This window comes from Magallana gigas, chromosome 6, assembly GCF_963853765.1.
Source record: "Magallana gigas chromosome 6, xbMagGiga1.1, whole genome shotgun sequence".
NCBI classification, from domain to species: Eukaryota; Metazoa; Mollusca; class Bivalvia; order Ostreida; family Ostreidae; genus Magallana; species Magallana gigas.
In genome coordinates this window covers 25,382,210-25,405,047 of record NC_088858.1, presented here as the reverse complement: position 1 = coordinate 25,405,047, position 22,838 = coordinate 25,382,210, and the positions used below count along the sequence as shown (strand labels likewise).

The window sequence follows — 22,838 nt, the reverse complement described above, 5'->3', positions numbered from 1 at the left end:
TTGGTTATAAATAAACGCATAAAAAGAACATGTATCGTATTGTATAAAGTAAACTGAAAATAAAATTAAAAGTAAGAAAAGCGTCCATAACTCATACTGCTCGGAGAATGACTGAAACTTACTATATACACTATGAGAACTTGAACCTAAGAGTTTACTGCGTATGACCTAACATCAAGAAGCTGAACTGAAATCGATATGCTTTTTGTAAAGACAGAAACCAATACCGGTGTACAAACCGACGAAAAGTGATCCCTGTTGAATATTGACCCGGTGGTCAAATTTCTACGGGGAAAACTGACCCAGGGTCAGTTATTTATGACAAGTAGGGTCCTTTTTCTACAGTAGAAATCAATTCCAGATCTGTAGATATACGACCCCAATTCGTTGAAAACTTGCCCCATAGAACTTTGACCTCGCTGATAAACCACATAAAAATTATAGAAATCAGAGGTGATATGTGTAGCATTCATGTTTGGCGAGGGGGATGCGGAAGGGGGCAGCGAAAGCATATAAAAGATGGATGCGCCTCCCGTTTTACCATTTTACATATACAGTATCAGTTTGAACAAAACGACGTCTTTGTTTAACTTACAGTACTCGTCAGCTTGTTTAATGGTGCCTCTTCGCTGAGCCGTTTCAGGGTTGTGTCTCCCTCTTAAGGTACATAAATGATGATGCACTCGCTTGCGCTCCCTGTTTGCATAACTAAAGAGGTAATGACGCGACAGCTCGCGTCTGCTCGTTCTGCTGAATAGGCCCCACTATTATAGAAGATGATTTCATAAACAAACCTATAAAATGACATATTTATGTACATGTATTGCATTTCTAGAAGAAAAAACCCAGAAGACAGATGTGAAATTTGGACGAATAATGTGGATTTTAAACAATTAATATCTGTTCTATTTAGCTATAGTGGTTGTCTGACAACCAAACAAAACACAGTTACACCGACAGACATATGTTACAGTACACATTCACTTTTTATAAATTCGGATAGGTTTCTACAAAAAGTTTGGCCTCAATTTTATTTTCATATATATTTTTTTTAATATTTGATGATTTTGTTGATTTTAAGTTCAATATACGTGACTTTAGTGATAGTTCTATTGAACATGTTTATGACTACAGATATGAGTGATTGATTCTAATAGATTTTGATCAAGTCTGCTGGGTTTTTTTTTTTCAATATTCTTAACTCAAACTGCCCTCAGGATCAGACAATACCTATATTAAATACTTGTTTGAGAAAAAAACAATTGAAGGAACCATTTGTATAATCTAACCAACACGAAAGGTTGCAAAATGGTTTGCTTTGTTCAAATTCTGATATCAAAGTTCCCCCCACCCCCATAGGAGAAAAATTGTTTCCTAAATATACAAACAACACATGGAAGAAACTTAACTCTAATCAAAAGGTAACGATCAACGCATTGCTGGATCAAGTTATTGGAGGATGCAATGTTGCAGTGATTCACAAATAACATTACATTATACTATTTACATGTAATATTTTACATGATAAAGTTTTGTTTAAACCATTAAACATTATGCACAAATAAGACCGAATGCTTTTTAACTCTCAAATACGTAAATTAATCTGATCTGTAACGAAGCGTCAAATGCAATGCAATTCTGTAAAGGACTTCCCTTCCCCGACTTTCTGTATGCAGTATGCAACTCGTTGGTGATGACTTCATTTTTTACTTATCGATAAACATATCTCAATAGATGATATACTTAATTAACACCCAGTTAAGAGATCACTTTTTTAATAATATCAATAAAATAACCGCTGTTTTTTTCTACTCTTAGAAACTGTAAAAAATGAGTATAAGTGCCAGGGACACTTACATGAATATGTTAATTCAAAGAAAAGTTTAAAGTTATGTCAGATTATGCCTGTATTAATTGCTAGATTCAAATGTCGATTATTCATGTAAGTACTGCGGTTGTATTCAATTGGAGTCATGGCCAATGCTACATGTAAAACCCCTTTTAGTATCATTATTAATTTGCGATTTGCTATCTCTATTATATACCAAAGTTTGCAAGTAAATTTTAATTTTGATTACAATAGAGATCGATTTCAAACTCGCCCAGAATCATCTATGAAGTATTTTGTTTCTTTTGTTCAATTCTTAATTTAAAGTTTTGGAATTTGTGACGTTAATTTTGTTTTTAAATCTAGAATTGTATTTGTTTAGAACCATTTTAACAAGAGGTGAACTTTGGGTAGTTGTGTGAAACAGCTTTGTGACGTAGGCCTGTCTATTTCATCGCTGGCCACTCAGTCAAGGCTCTGTGAAACGAACAATATTTGTCTGGCTTTTGAGCTTGGATACGCAATCTGTGTATATTTCACTTGAAACCAGCGTCATTTAAACCTGTTTTGACGCAAGAAATAGATAGTTACGTCCTATCAAAAGTACAAGGTCTTGTTAAAATAATTCTTATATAAAGTCTTCTTAAACCTGATCTATCAAGAAAATAATTGTTCCTAGAAATATCAAACTGAACTGGGATGATGCATGCAATCGCGGATTTAAGAAGTGGGGGGATTCAAACTTTTAAATTCACTTATCATATTGACTGATAATAGGCCTAGACCCCATTTGGCAAACATAATTATCCCTCGGACCCCCCCCCCCCCCCCCCGGATATAATTTTCTGGATTCACGCGTGTAATGAGATGTGCCTATTTCAGATCCTCTCTCATGGCGATATAGACTGTGATGGATATTTTTCCCCTGTTTTCTTCTGCATACAATAAGGGTGTGTTTTTTATTCATTCAGATTGATATCATTCCTTTTCAGTCAAGGTTTGACAATGTAAATTTACGTTATTCCCCCTTCCCCGCCAACGCCCCCAACCTTTTATTTTTTTTTTCTAGATCCGCGGCTATCTTAACTATCTATCAAAAATGCAGTCATTATCTAAGGTATGTCTTTTTCTTCTGTTGCCAAGATGTAATGAAAGGGTAACAGTTTTTATTCAGTGTACTTTAAATAACAAAACATGACTATATCTTTTTTTTTTTATTTTGAAAAATTAAATGACAGACTTAGATAATGATACTACGCAATAGCAGGTGATCAGAAAAGCGTACTCAAGCTTAGTTTTTCGAACAATCTAAGTATCAAGCAGTCACTCCCTGGTGTGTTATAGGACAGACGATATCCAAAAATAAAAATTTGTTACTTACATTTACATTTTTTAACTTCTTGTTGTCCGCTAATGTGAAATATACCTAAAAATCATCAGATTGTCCTGAGGGTAAGTTCAAACTAATGAAAGAGCCATTGTTTCGCTTTTTACGTTGCACTTTCACAGCGTTTAACGTTTGTGACGTCATAAAAATACCTCATCATTTAACCCTTCAGTACCCTGTGAGAGACACAGTGTTATAACTGCAGTAGTTCTCAACATACTTTACATGAAAAAAATATATGGAATGTGAATATTATGATTATGTAAATAGATGTGTAAATAGAGTTTGCTTCAGATACAGAACCTGATCTTGATTATCTTATTGGTTTAGGTGGTGTAAGTTTTTTTGAGTAGTTAAATGCCGGTTTAGATATTAGAAGAAAGTTCTGTCTGACCAGTTTTCATGGATCATCGGATTTGATACATAAGACTTGCTTCAGATACGGAGCTTGATCTTTATTATCAATGATACTAAAAAAAATGTGTTCTACTTCACTCAAACTTTCTTGATAAATGTGATTATTGATATGTGATATATCTTAATTCCTTTTCATATGATATTCATATGATATTGAATAATATGATAGGATATTTTATCATACAATATGATATTTTGCTGTATAGTGTATCACATGATATTATATTGTAAAATATTATATGAAACAACATGAAATGGTATTGTATCAAATGATATATCATATAATATCATATTGAACAATATTATATTATATTGTATCTTTTATCTGATATGTTATTGTATAATATGATTGTGTATCATATGATATGAAATTGTATCAAATGATAATGTATGATATAATATTGTATTAACCTTGTCAGATTGTTTTGATCTAATTGTAATCATATATAATCTTCTTCTCAAGTAGTTCAATGCTCCAATTTGTGATATTACTATGCAAGCTTCTTCAAAAAATGCAGATTCTAAATTGTTAAAATTGTGACCTCTGGACCAATACTGGGGCCCCATGAGGGGTTCAAATTTTAACAAAGAAATGTATAAGGAAAATGATTTAAAAACCTTCTTCTCAAGAACTACAATGCAACAATTTCTGAAATTACAATGCAACATCCTAAGATCATGTAGATTCTAAATCGTTAAAATTGTAACCCCTGGATTAATACTGAGGTTCCAAGAGGTGTTAAATTTTAAATAGAAATATTTAGGTAAAATATTTAAAAATCTTTTTTCAATAACTACAATGCTATAATTTGTGAGATTACTATACAAGCATCCTCAAATAATGTGGATTTTAAAATATTATATTTACATTCTACTGTGTTTTTCCATTAAATTCTGTGATCTTTAAACGCCTCTAAATGCAACAAGTAGTCAAAGGTCAAATTGATGAGTTTTATTATGACGTCACAAACGTTGAACGCTGTAAACTGCAACGTCACAAGCGAAAATCAAAGTTCACGCTTGTGGCTGTTTCTGTGGCTTTTCCATTAATATTAACTTACCCTTAGGATAAGATATGAATTTTAAGGTATGAATCACATTTGCAGACGCGGCAAGAAGTTAAAAAATGTAAATATAAGCATTAAATCATGATTTTTTGAAGTATACACTCTCATAACTGCAGCGGTGTGTGCATACAAATTTTTGATAACGCGCTAACGCGCGTTACTCAATTTGTATGCACACACCGCTGCAGTTATGAGAGTGTATACTTCAAAAAATCATGATTCAATGCTATAAAAAACGTGACTATAGGACAAATAATGAGGCCCCAAAAGGGGTTCAAAGTTTAACATAGAGATATATAGGGAAAATGATTTCTAAAAATGCAAGCATCCTAAAATCATGTTGATACTAAATTGTTAAAATTGTAACCCCTGGACTAATACTGGTGTCCCAAAAGGTGTTTAATATATTGTTAAAAAAACTAATATCAAATGATACAAGGAACTGTTGTTCAGGTGAGCGATGTGGCCCATGGGCCTCTTATTTGTGTTTAGAATTGATTTATTTTGAAATAATTATTTGGAAAATGTTATTTCATACCTGTTATTATTCTCAATATATATTTAATTTTGTTTTGTAGCGAACAATTTGTGTTTCAATCGCGTGTACAGCTTTGATTCTTCTAATTATTATTATTATTATTTATTATCTTATTAGTATCAGGTTCCAAAATTGAAACCGAGCAGAATTATATCATCTTGTTTAAAGAGACAGTACAGCTGAAAACACATGTGTGAATAACTTCAGATTTACCCATTGTATCTTTAAGAAATAAGAAATAACGTTGTTGTAATAGTTGACATAAAAATCCCTTTCACATACCTAAGTAACGTAATTATGAGCTTTCGGAAATTTAAGGGTCGTACAAACCAGAATAATCTTATATCGTTAATTTGTACCACGTGGATTTTGATTGACAGTAACTGACACGTGCTGAAAACTACAAGATCTTCGTCCGACTACGGTCATCATGGTATACGAGGTTAAAGAGACTATCTAAACAGAACCCATCATCACTTTCTCGATAATTTATTTATGGTTTACCAATTTCGGTTCATTTTGTAATGAACACACATAAATATGTCAAATAACCCCTCAAGGGGCCTCATTTACAAAAATGAATTTAGGTTGTAGCAACTCCTATGAAAAACCCGCAAAATACATGCTTACAAAATAATAATTGTGGTTATTTTAAAAACTTTAAACAATTATTACCTGGGAGAAGTAGAAATAACATATTTTTATCAATAAACATGTCCAGGAGAATCTTCGCGAGCCCTGCATGTGTTTTCTTTAAAGTAAATACGCATGCGTATTAGAATAGAAGGCTGAAACCCGTAACACGTTGCGATGTAACTATGTATAGGATATACGTAATTATAAATTTTAATGAAATAATTAGATTTATTTCGCGGAGAACATGGTAATTTTCTGAAAGTTTATACATCCATGAGTAGTACAAAAATACCGTACCCGATCGGAAAAATTTTTCAAGTCGGTTTTTTGATAAGATGCGCCGTATTGTCTCTTTAAGGTATTCCGTTGACTTTTACACAGATAAGCAATAGCCCTGATATGATTCGTTACGGGCCATTTATTATTACCGCTCGTAAATACAGGCATCAAGTATATAAACCCTTCGTTTTCATTATCCCCGATAGCACACTCGTGGTCGACGTGAAGTATTCCCTGCATGGTCTTTAGAGTTTATGCATTTTTCTAATTTAAGGTGCATATTCTGTTTGTAAATAATGTATTGACTTTATTATTTGATGTTTGTATTCTCCTGGCTTGAAAAAATTATGTAAATTTTGATAATTTTATCGCGACTGAGTAACACGGCGAGGCAAGATGTACGTCCACACAGGTGATGCCTATACAGCGAAATACTTTAAAAGATCTATGGCTTATAAAGGAATAGCAGTGATGAAAGAGAAGTATGGCAGACAGTGCCTTTTCTGGAGTGGTATTTAGCTTCTCTCTCTCTCTCTCTCTCTCTCTCTCTCTCTCTCTCTATATATATATATATATATATATAATTACATATATAATTAAAAGACCGTGTAAAAACATAAAATCTTAATTATGTGCGTGATGGGTTTTCATACGTACTCGAAAGGGTTTCGGGTCACGTGATCAGGTAATATAAATAGTAGGACCAGGCGCTGGCGTTGCACTCTAAGCTCGCTCGCTAGTAGCGATGTAAGTTAAAATGGCTGCAGATGATATGGAAAGTGTTGATTTTTGGATGACATATGGTTGTTTAAAATGTGTTGTGTAAATAAAAAAAACCTAGCGAGCAGCGTACCTATGTAGTTCATTTGGCACTTTATTGTTTTATATTCGGACGAACGTAGTAAGGGAGAATATGACTTACATACATTTTAACATAAAAAAATCATTCTTTATGATGCAGACATTGCATTTGACGCATAAATCTTAATAATAATGTACATACAATTCTAGGCCTCACATAACTAATGCAGTAAAATGACCAGAAAATCAATTGTATTCAGGAATTAATACATTTTACAATTACACTATCACAAAAGTACTTCTTTATTAAAATCAAATAACATAAACATGAAAACCTCAGTTACTATTTACATCTTATTTTGTTATTTTCATATTGTCGCTTTCATTGACCATTTTTATTGAGGACGTGCAGAAGAGAGAGAGAGAGAGAGAGAGAGAGAGAGAGAGAGAGAGAAAATATTCCATTGATCATTAAAAACAATTTTTGCATTAACGTACGTATTTCTTTTGATTGATAATTTTTTTATTCTTTAAAGTTAATATAAAACATTTATTCATATTGATTAAATGAAAGAAAATATATGGACTTAATCTAATTATAAGTTCAAATTTTAGTCACATTTCTTTATATTCTTAAACTATAAAACTTTCTATAACATTAGTATTTTAAGCGTATTATATTTTTTCCATTTCTGCTGCCAATTTTAATGTCCATTGCCAGATGTGCCGTGCATAGGATTTTATTTCTTCTTCAGATGAACTTATAAGTGGAATTTCAGGTAGAACCAGAATCTCTATTCTTGAAGCACCGTTTCGCACTAACATCCCAGTCTTTTCCCGGTACTTTAAATCTGTTACTGTTGCAACTTCTATCTTAAGTTTATATCCTCCAAACCAATTAGGCAAAGAGTACGTCTCAACATTCTTCTCTCTTGCATAATAAATTTTGCAAAATTGTGGCACTAGGTACCCATTTGCAAATGTTTTTAACCATACTTTGTTATTTTTGCTGATATATTTTCCTTCAAAATCTCTATTTGATTGCAATTTGTATCTAATATTTGTATTCTGGGAAACAATAGGTACAACGGTTGCCATAAACCATTTAATATCCGATAAATTAACCAAGAGAAGCTTTCCGTTTTCGTCATACTCTTGCATGCAAAACAGCGGATCTCCAAACCTCAAAGAAATCTTCCTTTTTCTGTCGCCATTGTCATTAGAAAAGCCAATACACTCAAGGACCTTACGAATTTTACCAATGTCAGAGAAGACAATCGGCTGAAATGAAAATGTGTATGGGACTACAACCTGTTTCGTCTTCTTTTTATGCCTTTTCTTCTGCTTCTTTGCCTGTTCCTTTCGTAAATTAAGCGTAGAAAACTCGTTGTTTAATTCCAATACACTCAACCTTGAATCACGTTTAATATTCATAACATACAAAATCCCAAACGAAATGCTCAAAAACAAATCTCCATGAACAATCGCATTATACTCAGTTTTTAGTACGTGCCATTGTTTCACATACTTTGTCTCAAAATCTCCATAATTGTTTTCCTGTTCGATATTCATTAATTTGGGTACAAATGTTTCCACTTGAGAGTGTGTTTCACGGTGAATTCCATAATAATTTTAAAAAAAAAGTATACTATCTTCAGATCCTCCCTGAAAAATAATGGAGTAAGCTTTTTCTACAATACAATGACCTTTTTCGGCGTACAATTTCAAATTTCCTGGTGTCTTTGAAATATTGCTAATGATTTCTTCAACCTTACTAAGCGCTGATTCAGACCCATATGCATCAATTCTATTTGGTCCTGTTTGCGTTTTTTTCAAAATTACGTCAGCACCGGTTTTTTTGCTAAGTTGCGCTTCAAAATGTTTTTCAGAATATTTGATCGCATTCCAAACATTTAAAGACAAAGGAAATGCCCCATATAACTCATCATCGTCTTCAAAGCTTTGTGAAGATTGAGAGATGTCGATGGATTTCCTAATTTCCAAAAAAGGATTAATGTCGATATTTTGCACAGTCTTGTGGAATACAGAAAGAAACTTTTCTGATATTTCCGACATAACATTATCTGTCATCCCAAGGGCTTCAAACCCGTCTTTTAAAACTTCATATTCGCTTAAATTCCAAGATCTAAAACCCAAAATGTAATTTTTTACAACGCCAAAAAGGCATTTGGCACATCCACTATCGTCAGGGTTGTTCATCCGTGTCAAAAATAAAATCATTATAGCGATGAGATCAGAAAAAATGAAGCTGTCCGAATCAATTGGAAAGACGTCTTGTAATACATCCAATAAAAACTGAACAACTGGTTTATAACTCATAAGTTTTTCGGACAAGTGGGTTTTCATAGCTTTACTTAGCTTAATAATTCTTGCATCAACAACAAATCTCGCGTATGCGTTTTCATTATTAGTAACATAATGGCATGGATCACGGATTGGTTTGTCTGCTTTCTTAATGCCTTGTTTCTTCAATGCTTCGGTAATCATTTTAAGTTTTAACCCGGGTATTGCGATATTGAGATTATTTTGGCTTTTCATTAGCCCACATAACTCTAATCCTATAATGATCAGTTCATCATCTTTAGTTAGAATACTCCGCAACAATGTTTTAACATTCGTACACATAATGTTTAAAATTTTGTCTCTAACGTCGCGATTTGTTTGCGACAACCTGTAATATTCTGTCAGAAATGTTTCATATCTGTTCAGTCGAGGCTCACAATGGTTTCTTTTCAAGAGTACTAATATGTCGGCTACAATCCACGGAAAACTTCGAATATGTCTGTACGTTTCCTTCTCATTCATGTAAGTTACTTTGTACCAGGCAGATGCTTTCTGTAGTACATGTTCGTCTTTTTTCGATACATTTGATTCTCCTCCAAATTCTTCGAAAAATATTTCTCGTGTTTTCTTTTGTATCAAACATATCTTGTCTTTGACAATTTGTCCGACCTGAAATCTTTCATCTTTCAAGCATCCTTTTACTGACTTCACGTTGCACACTTTGAACGAGACCAGTAATCGCCTCGCATTCGTTGCTGATGCCATACATATCCAAAACTTCTTCAATTTTACTCGTATATTGATCCCTTTGAATTTTGGCATAGGCTAATGTTTTTGCATTGATGTCCGGCAAAATCAAATGTTTATCTACATCTGATTGCTGTTTGAGTCCAGATTGTTTTTGCATTCGAGATAAAGAACGGCACTGTCTATAGAGTTTACCAATAATTTTGGTAGACGGGTAGATCTGTTTATCGCGTTTCATCATAAAGTCGGGATAGGATTTTGGTCTTAAATCATCAATAATTTTAGGAATTTTCCCCGTTTTTGGAAAATCAACAGCATCCGAATGCATTTCTGCAAGTTTGTCGCATTCATCTGAAAAAATACCATTTTCGTTGCTATCTGCGTGAACAAGGTGTGCGTTTGCGATGAGTCCAAGTTTATCATATCGTATATAATCTGCCAAGAAATCAATTACGTCGTGGGAGTTTACTTTTCTACTGAGTTGTTTCTTTTCTGCTTTCGGAAAGTCCATCGGTTTTTGGTTTTGAAATTTACAAAGATTTTGATCCCAGCACACAAAGTACATATCTCAATCAAGATCCGATCCCGACATTTCATCAGGGTGTGGACGGGTACCCTTTTGAGGAAAAACAATGCAATCTATCATGTGGCTGAGTTCAGGTACATTTATAGCAATAAACACTCGGACATCGCCTTCGTGAAAACAGGGATTTTTAGTCACAACAACAGGTCCTTCGTATGTAATAACGTTTTTACCCGGCCTGGTTGTCTGCTGAGAATATCTGATAAAAACTTCCCCTGACTTAAGTGTTTTCGTCTCATCAGTAGTACCCATCATAATTCGCCCTTTGTCTAACGGAATCTGTATCCTGGTTCGTTTCATAAGATTTGTTATTCTGTGATGATAAATTGCAAGTAGTAATGATCGAAAGAATGGCTCTTGGACAAGTGAAATCCCCTTGTTTGCGAGTAAATTAAAGTCGACATTGACTGCAGACTACAAATTAAAGATAATGTTTTAAGTACCTAAACGACAAAACATATGAAAATTTGAAAGACGTGATGTTCTTAATATTTGAAGAAAAAAACCCATATTCATGTCAGTCATAGGAAACTAGAATGTAAGGACTTATAGACAAGATAATAAAATTATATTGTTTTAACATGGTACATGGAACTTTTATCTCAGCGCTTTCTTTATTCTATATATAATATATCTAATCTGCCAGGAATTTGTATTATCCCGTTCTCATAAAGAAGTTGATTCAAACTCTAAAAATTCTAGAAAGTCATTATTTAGTTTTACTTAAAAATATGAATTTTAATCCACTTTTTTAAAATAAGTAGACAAAGCTGCGTTATGAAGTGTTTAAACATATTAAATAAGCTAAACGTCATCACTCTCTGAAGTTGATAACCCGGGTTTCGGAATTCCAGCAAATACATTAGTCAAGTTTTTATCAAAGACAAACCTCTAACAAAACTGGTAATGCCATTTCATCGTATAAAAGCATTTCTGCTAAATCAATCAGCATTTTTTCCTGAAGATTTATAAACACATGGTCTGGAATCCCCAGTCCAGATAACAAGGTTATAACTTGTCTGTTCAAATGAAGTCTGCCTGTTCGGGACAAAAGTTTTGTTTAATCTCGAGATGTCAAATTTAATTATCATCTTAATCAGAGATATAAAAAAATAAAAATTTAATACATTGTCAGTTAACAAAATTCATTTCAACACAAACTTATATCTGCATACATTACCTGGTCGTGTTACTTCTAAGATTTCTAAATTGTTCGAATCTGATTTGAACTTGTGCATGCTTTTTCTGATAACAAGAACATCAGCGTCATTCCCGAGGGTTGGATCCTGTGCTACCACCCCCTTACAACCCCCAAACCGTATTTGAAATGCTGATGGCACAGGGCTGATATTCAGCTCATTTGAAACCTTTGAGAACAATTTCAAATTGTTTAACTAAACCCAATCTGATCATTCAAAACAATTTTAGATTGCTATTCAAATAGTATCTCACTGATTACTTCTATGGAGAATGTAGACAAGTCGCATCATAAATATTGTTATTTTGGATTTACATTTTGTCACTCTTTTTAAAATGAAATTAGTAAATGAACGTGTAGCTGTATCAATCTTTCAGAAATATTAATGAAAAAAACCGATTGATATGCGTAAAATAATTTGTGGCCTGAAAATCCAGCCCAATTTTATTGTAGAATTCGTTAACAATGAAATATTTTTTTATAGAGAAATTTATTTAGATTGCAAAATTCAAATATTTTGACTCAAAATAGGTTGTGTATTGTTGAAATCATATAGACAATACCTTTTCTGCAAGTTTTGTTGATATGCGACCAATGCCATCTGTAAAACAATACTCGTCGTTCTGTACATCATCTGTATATTGCACACAACCCTTATCTACGTCCACCGTTTTCTTTGTTGATGAAAAGCACAGACCAAATCTTGAAACGTATGAAGCCACACATCTTTCAGTTGATAGTTCTCCTGAACTGTTGCGAATGTTTTCCGATGTAATATCATCATGGGGATGAAAAAACCAAAAACTGTGTTCTCTTAGTTGACTATTTGAGCATCCAAGGAATTCATAATCTCGGGTTTGTATCTGAAATCCATCTTCAAAAAAAGTTTTCATTCTTTCTAGAATATTTTCCACTGCATCAGATTGAACAGTGCTAATTTTTTCAAAGTCTTCATCACGAAAAACTACTCTAATAAAAAAGTCTTCGCCATACTCGCGAACTATTCTGTTTTGAAACATAGGTTCTTTCGGTAAAAATAAAGATCTAGTGGGAGTTAAAACCATTCGTGCCACCATGGAGTAGTGAGGAGGTAAGTCATGATCAAAATTTGTAAGGGTTCTTTTTTTCATTAAGTCGAGTTCGTTCCTGAAGTGAAAAAATTGTTTCTCTATCAACTCAATCGCCAGATTATACAATACTTGTATCATCAACGATGTCTCTTTTTTAAACAAATATTCAATATATTTCTTTACTTCAAATGTGAGGTGATCGGTTACTTTGAATCCTATTGTTGTAACACACTGCCAAGCATACGTTAACTCGAAATTATCTGGCAGTAAGACGTCGCTCTTAAGTTCATGGGGTTTTATTTGCAATTCGATATAAACAACGCGAAATCCAATGCAAATCAAACGTGATAAGAGCTGTTCTACTTCCAGACTTTCAATTTCTGCGTCAAGTTCGATGTAATATGAGTTTAAACGCCCAATATCCTGATAACCAATGTCTTTAGCAATTAATCTTTTCGAATTTTTTCCACCATAGTAAATTTTTGGAGCGGATTTTAATGTAATCAAGATCATGACTTTTTGGTCCGCTTTTTTAACAAACACTGTTTCGTGAAGTGCATCGAATGATACCTCTAGCACAAAAGCACGAAATTTTTCAATTGTTAATTTTGACGTATCAAACTGAAACTCAACGAATGAAACCTCTTGCATTTTAGCTAGTTCCCAATGACAAACGAATGTAACAGGTGACGTCATACTTCCACCAATTACCAAATCCGGATTGAAGGAAAGTTCTTGTTTAGACTTTGCAGACTCGGAATACGAACGTTTCTTTCTTAATATCTCTAGCCATGCCATCTCTTCTGTCGGTGGTTTGTTCGCAAACCATGTGTTATGGACTTCCTCTTCAATACATGCGAGTCTTGTTGTCTGGAAGTTTTGTTCAAAGGTCACATTGTAGTCGCCATAGGCTGCGTCAAAACCTATTAATGTAAAAAATGTATTTACAGTAATATTACCAATTTTTTTATTCTTTATTCTACAAGAATATCAGCGATTGGTATTGAAGGATAGGAGGGGAGGGGTCGTGGGCATATTTTCTGTATTTTTATTACATGTACATGTATCTAATAAGTTTAAATTTTCCAAGCGGAAGGGGTACATATCCCTATATATTAATCAAAAACAATTAGGTAATTAAGTGTAAGGATGCATGTTAATGTGATATTCCTTCTTAAGGTGTAATCCCCATCTGCTATTAATTCTACCATTTATTTTTTTATTAAATTCATTATATTAATTTTCATCAAAATAAGTATCAAAAGATTCAAATTCAATGAAACAAATTTAAAGTGATGAAGCACTGCTAGATATTTCAAAAATTCATGTCTAATCGTGACATGAAGAAAATTAGACATCATGAATATATAGAATAGAATAGCAAAGTTTTACTATCGCAGCATAAAATTAAAAATATGAAATGTATATGAAAATAAGATATTGCTATATGCACTGTTCATTCCTATCAGAAAACGTTATGAAACGGATGTATAGGTATATAACAAAAATTGCTTCAATCAGCCAAAGTTATCTTCCTTTATCGTGAAATATTGAAGGATTTACTTACAATAAATGATGAATTGCCGTTATATCTAAATTTTCAAAAAGGGTTTTCTGTTCTTAAATTTGGATAAGATAAAAGTAAATTGGTTCCATACGTGTAAGAAATGCTAAAAATGGAATTAGAAAGGATATCGATCTAGTCTTGAATAAAATGACTTGTGATATTGTTTATTTTTCAATTTTGGCTCCCATTTCTGCTCTCTCAAAGGAAAAAAATCCTTGCAATTTTCTTAGTGATTTTCCCCCAATTATAATACATTCACCTCTTTGAACCAGGTAAAAGAGAAATGAGAAGAGAGAAATGAAAAAAAAAGTCCATCCAAAGATTTTCTGGCCAAAAACATCACACACCTAAATTACTCATGTATATAATTGTGTTAGCTCATACAGTTTACACATATTTGGGAGAAATAATCAATGTAGTAGGGAGGGGGTGGCATAGATATTGCCTCATAAAAATTTGGTCAATGTAATCAATTTCTTGTAATTTTTTGGGTAGAAGTTTTGTATTCTTTTTTGCGCCCTGCCAAAAGTTTGGGTTCAGTTCGTTCCAGTCAAAGATAAAATCTTTAAAAAAATAATGATTCTATGTTTAAATATACACGTTCTAGATCTATCGTTATTGTCTGCTCAATTCTGAATTCTAGTAACAACTTTAAGATATATTTATTAATATAAGTCCGCTTCCTTTGCGTTTGGCAACCACTCGGATTAATAAATATGTATGTTTATCTATTGGCTATGAAGACGATAGCAATTTATAGCCTATTTACTGTACCACGAGACAACAATTTTTTAGGCAATGCCTAATAATGCTGTAGAGGGTGGAAATTAACATGCTGTTGTTAGTAAATAGGCATTTTTCTTCGATGCAGAAACACAAGAGGAATCGAATGCTGCCGAAGAAAAGAATCGATGACTATTCACCATGGGCAAATAAGCATGACAATTAAAATTACAAGCATGACAATTATAACATGTTTTTTTATTTGTCGTAATATTTTCTTTTACCTTTGTGTATACTGTATTTTCTATGTAAAGCTATAACAAAAAAATAAAAAATAAACATGATATTATATCTACTAACAGTAAAATAGTTTTCGTGCTATCTACCCAACGAAATTATTCACCGGCAGTGTCGATTTCCCTCGCTTTTAATTTCGTAACACCTTATGGTGTAATGCGAGTCGCTACGTTTAATTCAACGTCCGATAATTCGAATTTGTTCATTGTATGATAAAATACATATTTTACTGGCTATGAAGACAAAAATAGTTTTTTTTCCAACTCAACAGTAACTATAACCCTCGTTTTGCCTCGTGAAGAAGTTGCTGTCCACGGGAACATGAAATTTGCCATTGTCCTCATAGCCAGTAAATAAGTTCATATGTTCTCAGTGTTGTTTATGATACTAAATGATATGAGAGGATTAAGTGATAGATTTTGTTTCGAACTAATTATATATGTGTTGTGTTCTTGATAGTCCCAGCCAGATCACCAATGTTACATAAACATATTTTGTTTCTAACTAGACTCAACGGGATAAAATATTGTACCTAATCTTACATTGGGGGTTTATTTTACCATTCAACGTTTTGGCATTTAATTTCATTATTATTTGTATATTTGCGAAACTCAGTTGTTGCTTAATATAATGCATATGTAACCCAGTTGTTAAAAATAAATATTGGAATTGCCAAATCTATTTTAGAATTATAAAAAAAAATGTTTGTTTATTCATAAAATTCTTTTAAAGAATATATATAACATAACACCAAATATATTTTACCACTTCTACAACAATACTTGACTGAGCTTCATTTGTAAGCAAAGAAATAGAAAATAGATGGCCAGTATTTTAGTACATGTGTATAAACTAATGATAAAGTAATGTATATACAAACCTTTCCAAATCTTGCATCTGTCGATGGGTTTAATGTGTGGTGGTAGCTTATCAATAAAACATTTTTCTACAGTCTCTTCCGATCTCAAGTATTGAAAACGAATATGAAAACGTTCCTTTTGAATTTCCTCCTTTTGTCCCTCTTCGTCCGTAACCCATTGTTCATCTGCATCTCCCGCAGCGGTGGCCATTTCGATAAAATTAAAAAAAGACTAAAGTAATGATGGGATATACATTTACCTCGGATATGACGCCAACACAACCAGATTTTTTTTTTTAAAACAAATGTCTGTATAGGTGGTTTTTAGAGTATAGCCACTGAGAGAAGACGATTTATTGTCATATGTATATTTATATCCTTATCAAGAATTCAAACAGAAAGTAAAAGAGGTTTTTTAAAAACGCTCGGTTCAAATCAATAATAGTAAACAGGGTCGAGTTTGAACTAAAAAAAATTCTATAAATCATTCTTTAAATAGCAGCAACTAATAGCTAACGCGGGTAATGTTTTGGTTTTAACTTCAAAAATTGTATGAAATACCAAAATAAACAAAATGGGATTTTATTCACCTGCCATGAAAACTGCATCTTCGCTAGCCAAGGGTGACGATCCACTCTGCTACTTATCGTCACCCTTGGCTAGCGAAGATGTGAAAACTGTTGCAACTGTTTGGTAACATGGCCTTCAATTTATCTATGCTCAGTGATAATCGCCGGAAGACAATAAATCATTACTTCATACCTTTTCTTGGAAGTGAATTAATGATTCAGCTATCTTGTGCATCTACTAGTAAATTATCATATTAATATTCATATATATTCCCAGTTTATGAGCCCAATAACAAAATTTTTAATTTTAAACAATTACTTGGTAGCCATTGTTTTTATTTCTGAGTATTAAATTAAATAAAGTAATGTTTTATATTTTAAATATAACATATTCAATTACTTTGCTCGTCATATCACAAATGCTACAATTATCCCTTTGTCATGAAAACTGCAGACGAAGAATCCGTACACTGTTCTCTTGGAAACAGTTACAAATCACCGTAAACGGTCATAATGATCTCTTTAGAAAAGTGCATGTATATGTTTAACCCTAATGTGAATTAATTATTAAGCGTTCATGTTTGGATCGAGACCAAGAAGTTGATTTATTCTGCCCCCCCCCCCCCCCCCCCAACCGTATCTATGTACATTGTAAAGATACAAATGTTCGGCTTCGGAACCTGACTAAATTCTGGATCCGCACTTGTAAGTATAACAATCTCTTACAAATATAATTTAAACAATTTGTCTGCCTATAATATCTTGCTCAGTTTCTTTAATCATAGACATTCAACAAATGGTTGACAGTATGAGCTTTGTTTTCATTTGTTGATTGTGAATTTTATTGACCTTCAGAATATCAGACAATAATCACTAACGGTTTTATTTTCTTCAAAAGATTATTTTTTTTAATTTCTTTTAAACACATGTTTTCGCATTCCTTTGTGTTCTTAACACTTGAACCAAAATATTGTGATTTATTAATCAATTATCTCAACAAAGTAATACAGTTACTCATGAAAGCTTTATAATAATTAATGTATGTTTGAACCATAATATCTAAAACTAAAAAGTAGCTAAAATGCAATAGTTACAGAAAAGCGGGATACAGATGAATGCACGGGAAACAGGCATTGGAGGTATTTTATCACATCCTGATAAAAATTATGATTTTTATATTGTTAAAAGAAAAGTGAGCATGTTTATTTTAATGAAGCTTACATATTTTCTTCATACAATAAATATGTATACAATTACTCGATGGAATATCAACGCGCAATTCTTTTGCATATGATATATATGAATATAGTTCATGCAAGAAAGTATTCAATAGATTCAAAATCCAATAAAAATAAAGTTTGTCAATTTCACATTTATATAACATCAAGATGACGATACCGGTATCTAAATAAAGTCATCCTTTTGTATGGCAGCAATTATGAATTCATGATTTGTATCAATATGAATAATAAATAGTCATAAACTACAGCATTTATCTACATTTATATACAAACACCAGTTTTTTATTTTGAAAAATATGCGTCACGAATGCCTCATGTATTTTTTGGAGAATGTAACGTGTTCTCTCTCTCTAGATCTGTTTCAGGGATTGAAGCCAATTTAAGTTTCTCTGAAAACTCTATTGCCCATTTCCAGATATGTCTTGCATATGACCTTAATTCTTCCTCGGATGTATCTATATTTGGAATTTCAGGAAACATTAAAACCTCTAGATTTGAAGAACTGCAAGGTACTAGCTTTTTGGCATCACCTTTTAACTCTGTTATGGTTTTGATGTGTAGCATTACTTTTTTTTCTCCAAACCAATTAGTTACTGAGTACAACTCTGAAACTTTTTCTATTGCTCTATGAATATCGCAAGACGGTTCCATTCGGTATTCATCTGTGGCTGTTTTTAACAATTTTAGGTTAATTTTACTGATATTTTCACTTTCCACATTTCTAAATGACTTCAATCCATACCTGATGCTTGTAAGTTGAGCTGAACTTTGTGCAGGTAAAACTGTTGCCATAAACCACTTATTCTGTGATAATTCTATCCGATACAGTTCGCCATTTTCATCAAAGTTATGCTTTCCAACATTTGGATATTTGAATCTAACTGTAGTTGTCTTCTTCATTTCATCAGAATCGCGAGTAAATCCAAATTGTTCGATAATTTTGCGCAGCTTCGTAGTGCTAGAGAAGACAGCCGGTTGAAATGAAAATATGTATGGAACTCTAGCATGTGTTCTTTCCTTTCCATATTTTGTTGCCGTCTGAAGTGCTTTTTTCTTTCTTTCATTAATTGTTTTAAAAAGGTCGTTTAATTTCGCTATATTCATCGTTGAATCGCTCTCAATATTCATAACATAAAATGTTCCAAAGGAAATGCAAAATGACAAAAATCCATGGAAAATCGAATTATACCTTGTTCTCAAAAAATTCCATTGTTTAACAAATCGTGTCTCAAATTCGCAGAGGTTGTCTTTTGTACCAGCATGCAACAGCTTCGGTACATATTTTTCTTGCTTACTATGTATTTCATAGAAAATTCCATGATATTTTTCAAAGGTAAGTTGACTTTTTTCGAAACCTCTCTGAAAAACAACAAAATAAGCATTTTTTTCAATAGTGGACTTTCCGCCAGTTGTTCCCGTTACAACCATGCATGCCATCTCTTCTGTCGAAGGTTTGTTCGGGAGCCACGTGTTATGGACGTCTGCTTCGAAAGATGCGGGTCTTGTTGTCAGAAATGATTGGTTAAATGTAACACTGTATTCGCCGTAGGCTCTGTTTGAATCTAAGAACAAAAAGGGAATATTTTAGAAGGTTGAAAGAGCAGATTTTGCCGGTAGCTCTAATTTCCAAGATTTTGATCTCATTGCTTGGATGTAATTGATTTGTTCTTGTTGTTGGAACATAAACATTTGACGATTTTGATTTTAATTTAGTTTTAAATCAGTCTGATATAACACTGATGTTATGGGATTTAATATATTCTTATACATTTCTCAATCATACATGTAATGTCGAATAGCATTATACGAAAAAACACTTGGAAACTTAACTTTTGCAACTAAATTGCTACAGGATCTTTAAGATAAAAAAGAAATTGAAAAAATACCAAATTTCCTCTGTTTCAATAAATATCCACCTTTCTCGTAGTATATATTCCTCAAATAACCAAATCATGGATATCAATATCGATATTTGTTTGATAACATTGTTATTTATTGTTTTTAAAACAATTTTAATTTTGAATTCAGATATTGAACTTGGAAAGTTTTTGGTAATCTCAAACCCTGAGTAAACGGAATCCTTAAATCATTTTACCATTAATAAATTTGCAGTTTCATCTAATAAGTACTTTGTGGACTAACGTAGTCCTATAAAAAATTATAGCAAGATTCAAAACATTTGATATTGTTCAATAATGACTGTGAAGTGAAGTCATGCTTAGAGTTTAAATTCAAATTATTTTTGTTTTATAAAGATTAATGAAGTTTTCTAAAATCATTTGTAATTTTATTAATTTTTCTAACATTTTCAAAGTTAATGCCTGTTTTTTTTATTTATCCATTTTACCATATTCTTCGACGCTTTTTCCAACCCTGAGTTATATTTAATATTAATATCAGATACTATAATGTAGATTTTTCTTGAATAAAAGTATTTTCCTCACGTTTTCTGTTAGATTAAAAAAAATAATAATAAAATGTCAAACGGGCTTTTACTTGGTTTTGTGAAGCCACATATGCCCATACACATCTGCACATCCGTAAATTGCTGTGTTGCCGATAATTTAGTTAAACGTGTGAACTTGTTTACATTTGCATAAGCAACATTTTTTATTTTTCTTCAGTAAATAACAAAAACTATTTATTAGAGTAATATATATTTACATTCGTTGTATATTTCCCCTTATCTTTGCATTTGAAATCCGTGACGTCCAATTTTGATTAACACACGTGAAATCTGATTACGGCGTATAAGCAAGATTAAACGTCATAAAGCATTTTAAATAATTTTTTATTGTAAAATTAAATGAAACATTCAATCAATATATGATAAATCAAGCATTTGAAGATTAGTTGTATCATTTCAATCTATAAAAAAAATTTATTTCCCTTCCTAACAACGTAAAGATAACATCCTATAAATATTTCCTTACCAATAACTTCCCAAAGGAATATATGGGTATATCCCTCTAACAAAGTAGTGCCATAAGCAAATAGTTCCTATACTTGTAGAGTGTATATACATTCATTTCAAATCAAAATACTTGACACATGTCAGAAAAGAGGATTTGCAATTTTAAAAGCAAGTGTTATAATTGAATTATCGTTTAAAGAAAAGAATTGAAATTGTTTGATGTAGACCCTTTTCAAAACTGTGAAATTCCCTATTTTTACTTTCATTTTCAGAGTTTTTCAATAGAGACGCATTTTGCCGGAAAACGAATCTGACTTCACACCACGAAATTTTAACAGGAAAGAGACAAATTGATGAGCTTTCATTCAAGAGGTCCCTCGTTGCTGAACGAAAATTAGGGCCGGAGCTATGAACCCCAACGTTAACATTATCGTCTATGGAAAATGCATTAGTGGACAATACCCATATAGCAGAGCTCTCTAATGTGAATATTTGGGTATTATTGTTGTTCTCAAATAACTTAAAAACATTTTGATTTAGTGTATGTGGATCGTCTCTCTTTTCCTTCCACACTAACATTTTTACCCGGAATCTGTACAGAGTTAAAATGATCAATTTTCGTATTAGTTTTGCGTTTATTTCAGTTAATGTACATTTCATATTTTTTTTTAATTTCATGTAAACTTTAGTTGATGTAATTAATTTTTATTATTCACCGATATACATCATCATAAGAATAACCCTTCGATGCACATTGAATATTTTTTCAGCTTTTAAATGTCACCAGGACTTTAAAAAAAAACTTCTTAATTTTAAAAATTAAAAAAAAAATGAAAACGATAAATGTCAGGCATACTAACCTCTCCAAATTTTCTTGCTTTTATCAATCGACGTGATGTGTGGTGGTAGTTTTTCAATAAAGCATTTCTCTACGACCTCTTCTGATCTCAAGTAATGGAACCGAATATGAAAACATTCCTGTTCAGTTTCCTTATTTTTTCTCCTCCTGGTATCTGGATTATCAATCCAACGAGTAGCAGAAGCCATTATGAGCCAAATGTATTTACCTTGGATGCAAAGAAATTAAAAATAAACACAAACCCAACGTGTTTGTTAGATATGCTTCAAGTGATCACTGTAAGATAACGGTCGATCGATGCATTTTATACATGTATTGAGATATGATATCTATAACGAGAAATCAAACAGAAAATGAAAAGAGAAATTTAAAAAATGCCTAAATTTTGTGAAAATAAAATAATTTCCGTTTGAAGATAAAGCGGTATTTATTTAACATGCAAATGGACTTTGATTTCATTATCAGTTGGGACCATGTTAGTCACATGCGCGTGATAAGATTCAAATTGGTGTTAAAAGTTTGTGTAGTATTATTATATATTGGGATTTAGAAAGTTTAGAAAAAAAGGTTGATCGTTTAATCTCAATTTGTTTTAATGGACAGAAACATTAAGTAGATAATGACTGAACCTGTTCATCTAGGCATATCAAACACTTTGCTTTCGATGACGAAACAAATTTTAACACGGTGTTGCGCAATGCTAAGGGCCTTTGAACACTTAAAGTGTAATTTGAGAGGATCGTAATTATACATATTCTTTTAAATATTAGGTGTATCTTTTTCTGACGCCTTTAAGCTATAACATCTCTACATTGAGGATATACATCAGTTAATATATAAGAAATATGCACTCAATGACATATGTTATCATTTTGCACCATACGATTGATTTTGATTGTGATACCTTTCGCCATAATTATTTGATCAACTGAAGATAAGATTCAAGCTTTAAAA

At 32.3% G+C, this 22,838-nt stretch overlaps 1 protein-coding gene and 1 long non-coding RNA gene across 2 annotated transcripts; both read right to left on the bottom strand.

The window, feature by feature from the left end:
• Positions 1 to 9,978: 9,978 nt before the first annotated feature.
• On the bottom strand, positions 9,979 to 16,670 carry LOC105343412 (uncharacterized). The gene is made up of 5 exons (XM_034470692.2): positions 16,323 to 16,670; positions 12,349 to 13,778; positions 11,768 to 11,954; positions 11,477 to 11,625; positions 9,979 to 11,001 (listed from the first exon to the last, which is right to left on the bottom strand). The coding sequence occupies exons 1-5, from the start codon at positions 16,510 to 16,512 to the stop codon at positions 10,573 to 10,575; spliced, it is 2,385 nt and encodes a 794-aa protein (XP_034326583.2). The 5' UTR covers positions 16,513 to 16,670; the 3' UTR covers positions 9,979 to 10,572.
• A 2,630-nt stretch (positions 16,671 to 19,300) lies between these two features.
• On the bottom strand, positions 19,301 to 22,184 carry LOC136276582 (uncharacterized). The gene is made up of 2 exons (XR_010715096.1): positions 21,886 to 22,184; positions 19,301 to 19,673 (listed from the first exon to the last, which is right to left on the bottom strand). It is a non-coding gene; the product is annotated as an uncharacterized lncRNA (long non-coding RNA).
• Positions 22,185 to 22,838: the final 654 nt, after the last annotated feature.

Bases quoted from the DNA above. Each gene is read 5' to 3' on its own strand.
- LOC105343412 (XM_034470692.2), bottom strand. From the start codon at position 16,512: ATGGCCACCGCTGCGGGAGATGCAGATGAACAATGGGTTACGGACGAA. The intron at 11,955-12,348 runs GTATTGTCTATA...TTGTTCTCAAAG, and splicing joins CAACAAAACTTGCAGAAAAG to GTTTCAAATGAGCTGAATAT. The intron at 11,002-11,476 runs GTTTGTCTTTGA...TTTAATTTGTAG, and splicing joins CATTACCAGTTTTGTTAGAG to TCTGCAGTCAATGTCGACTT.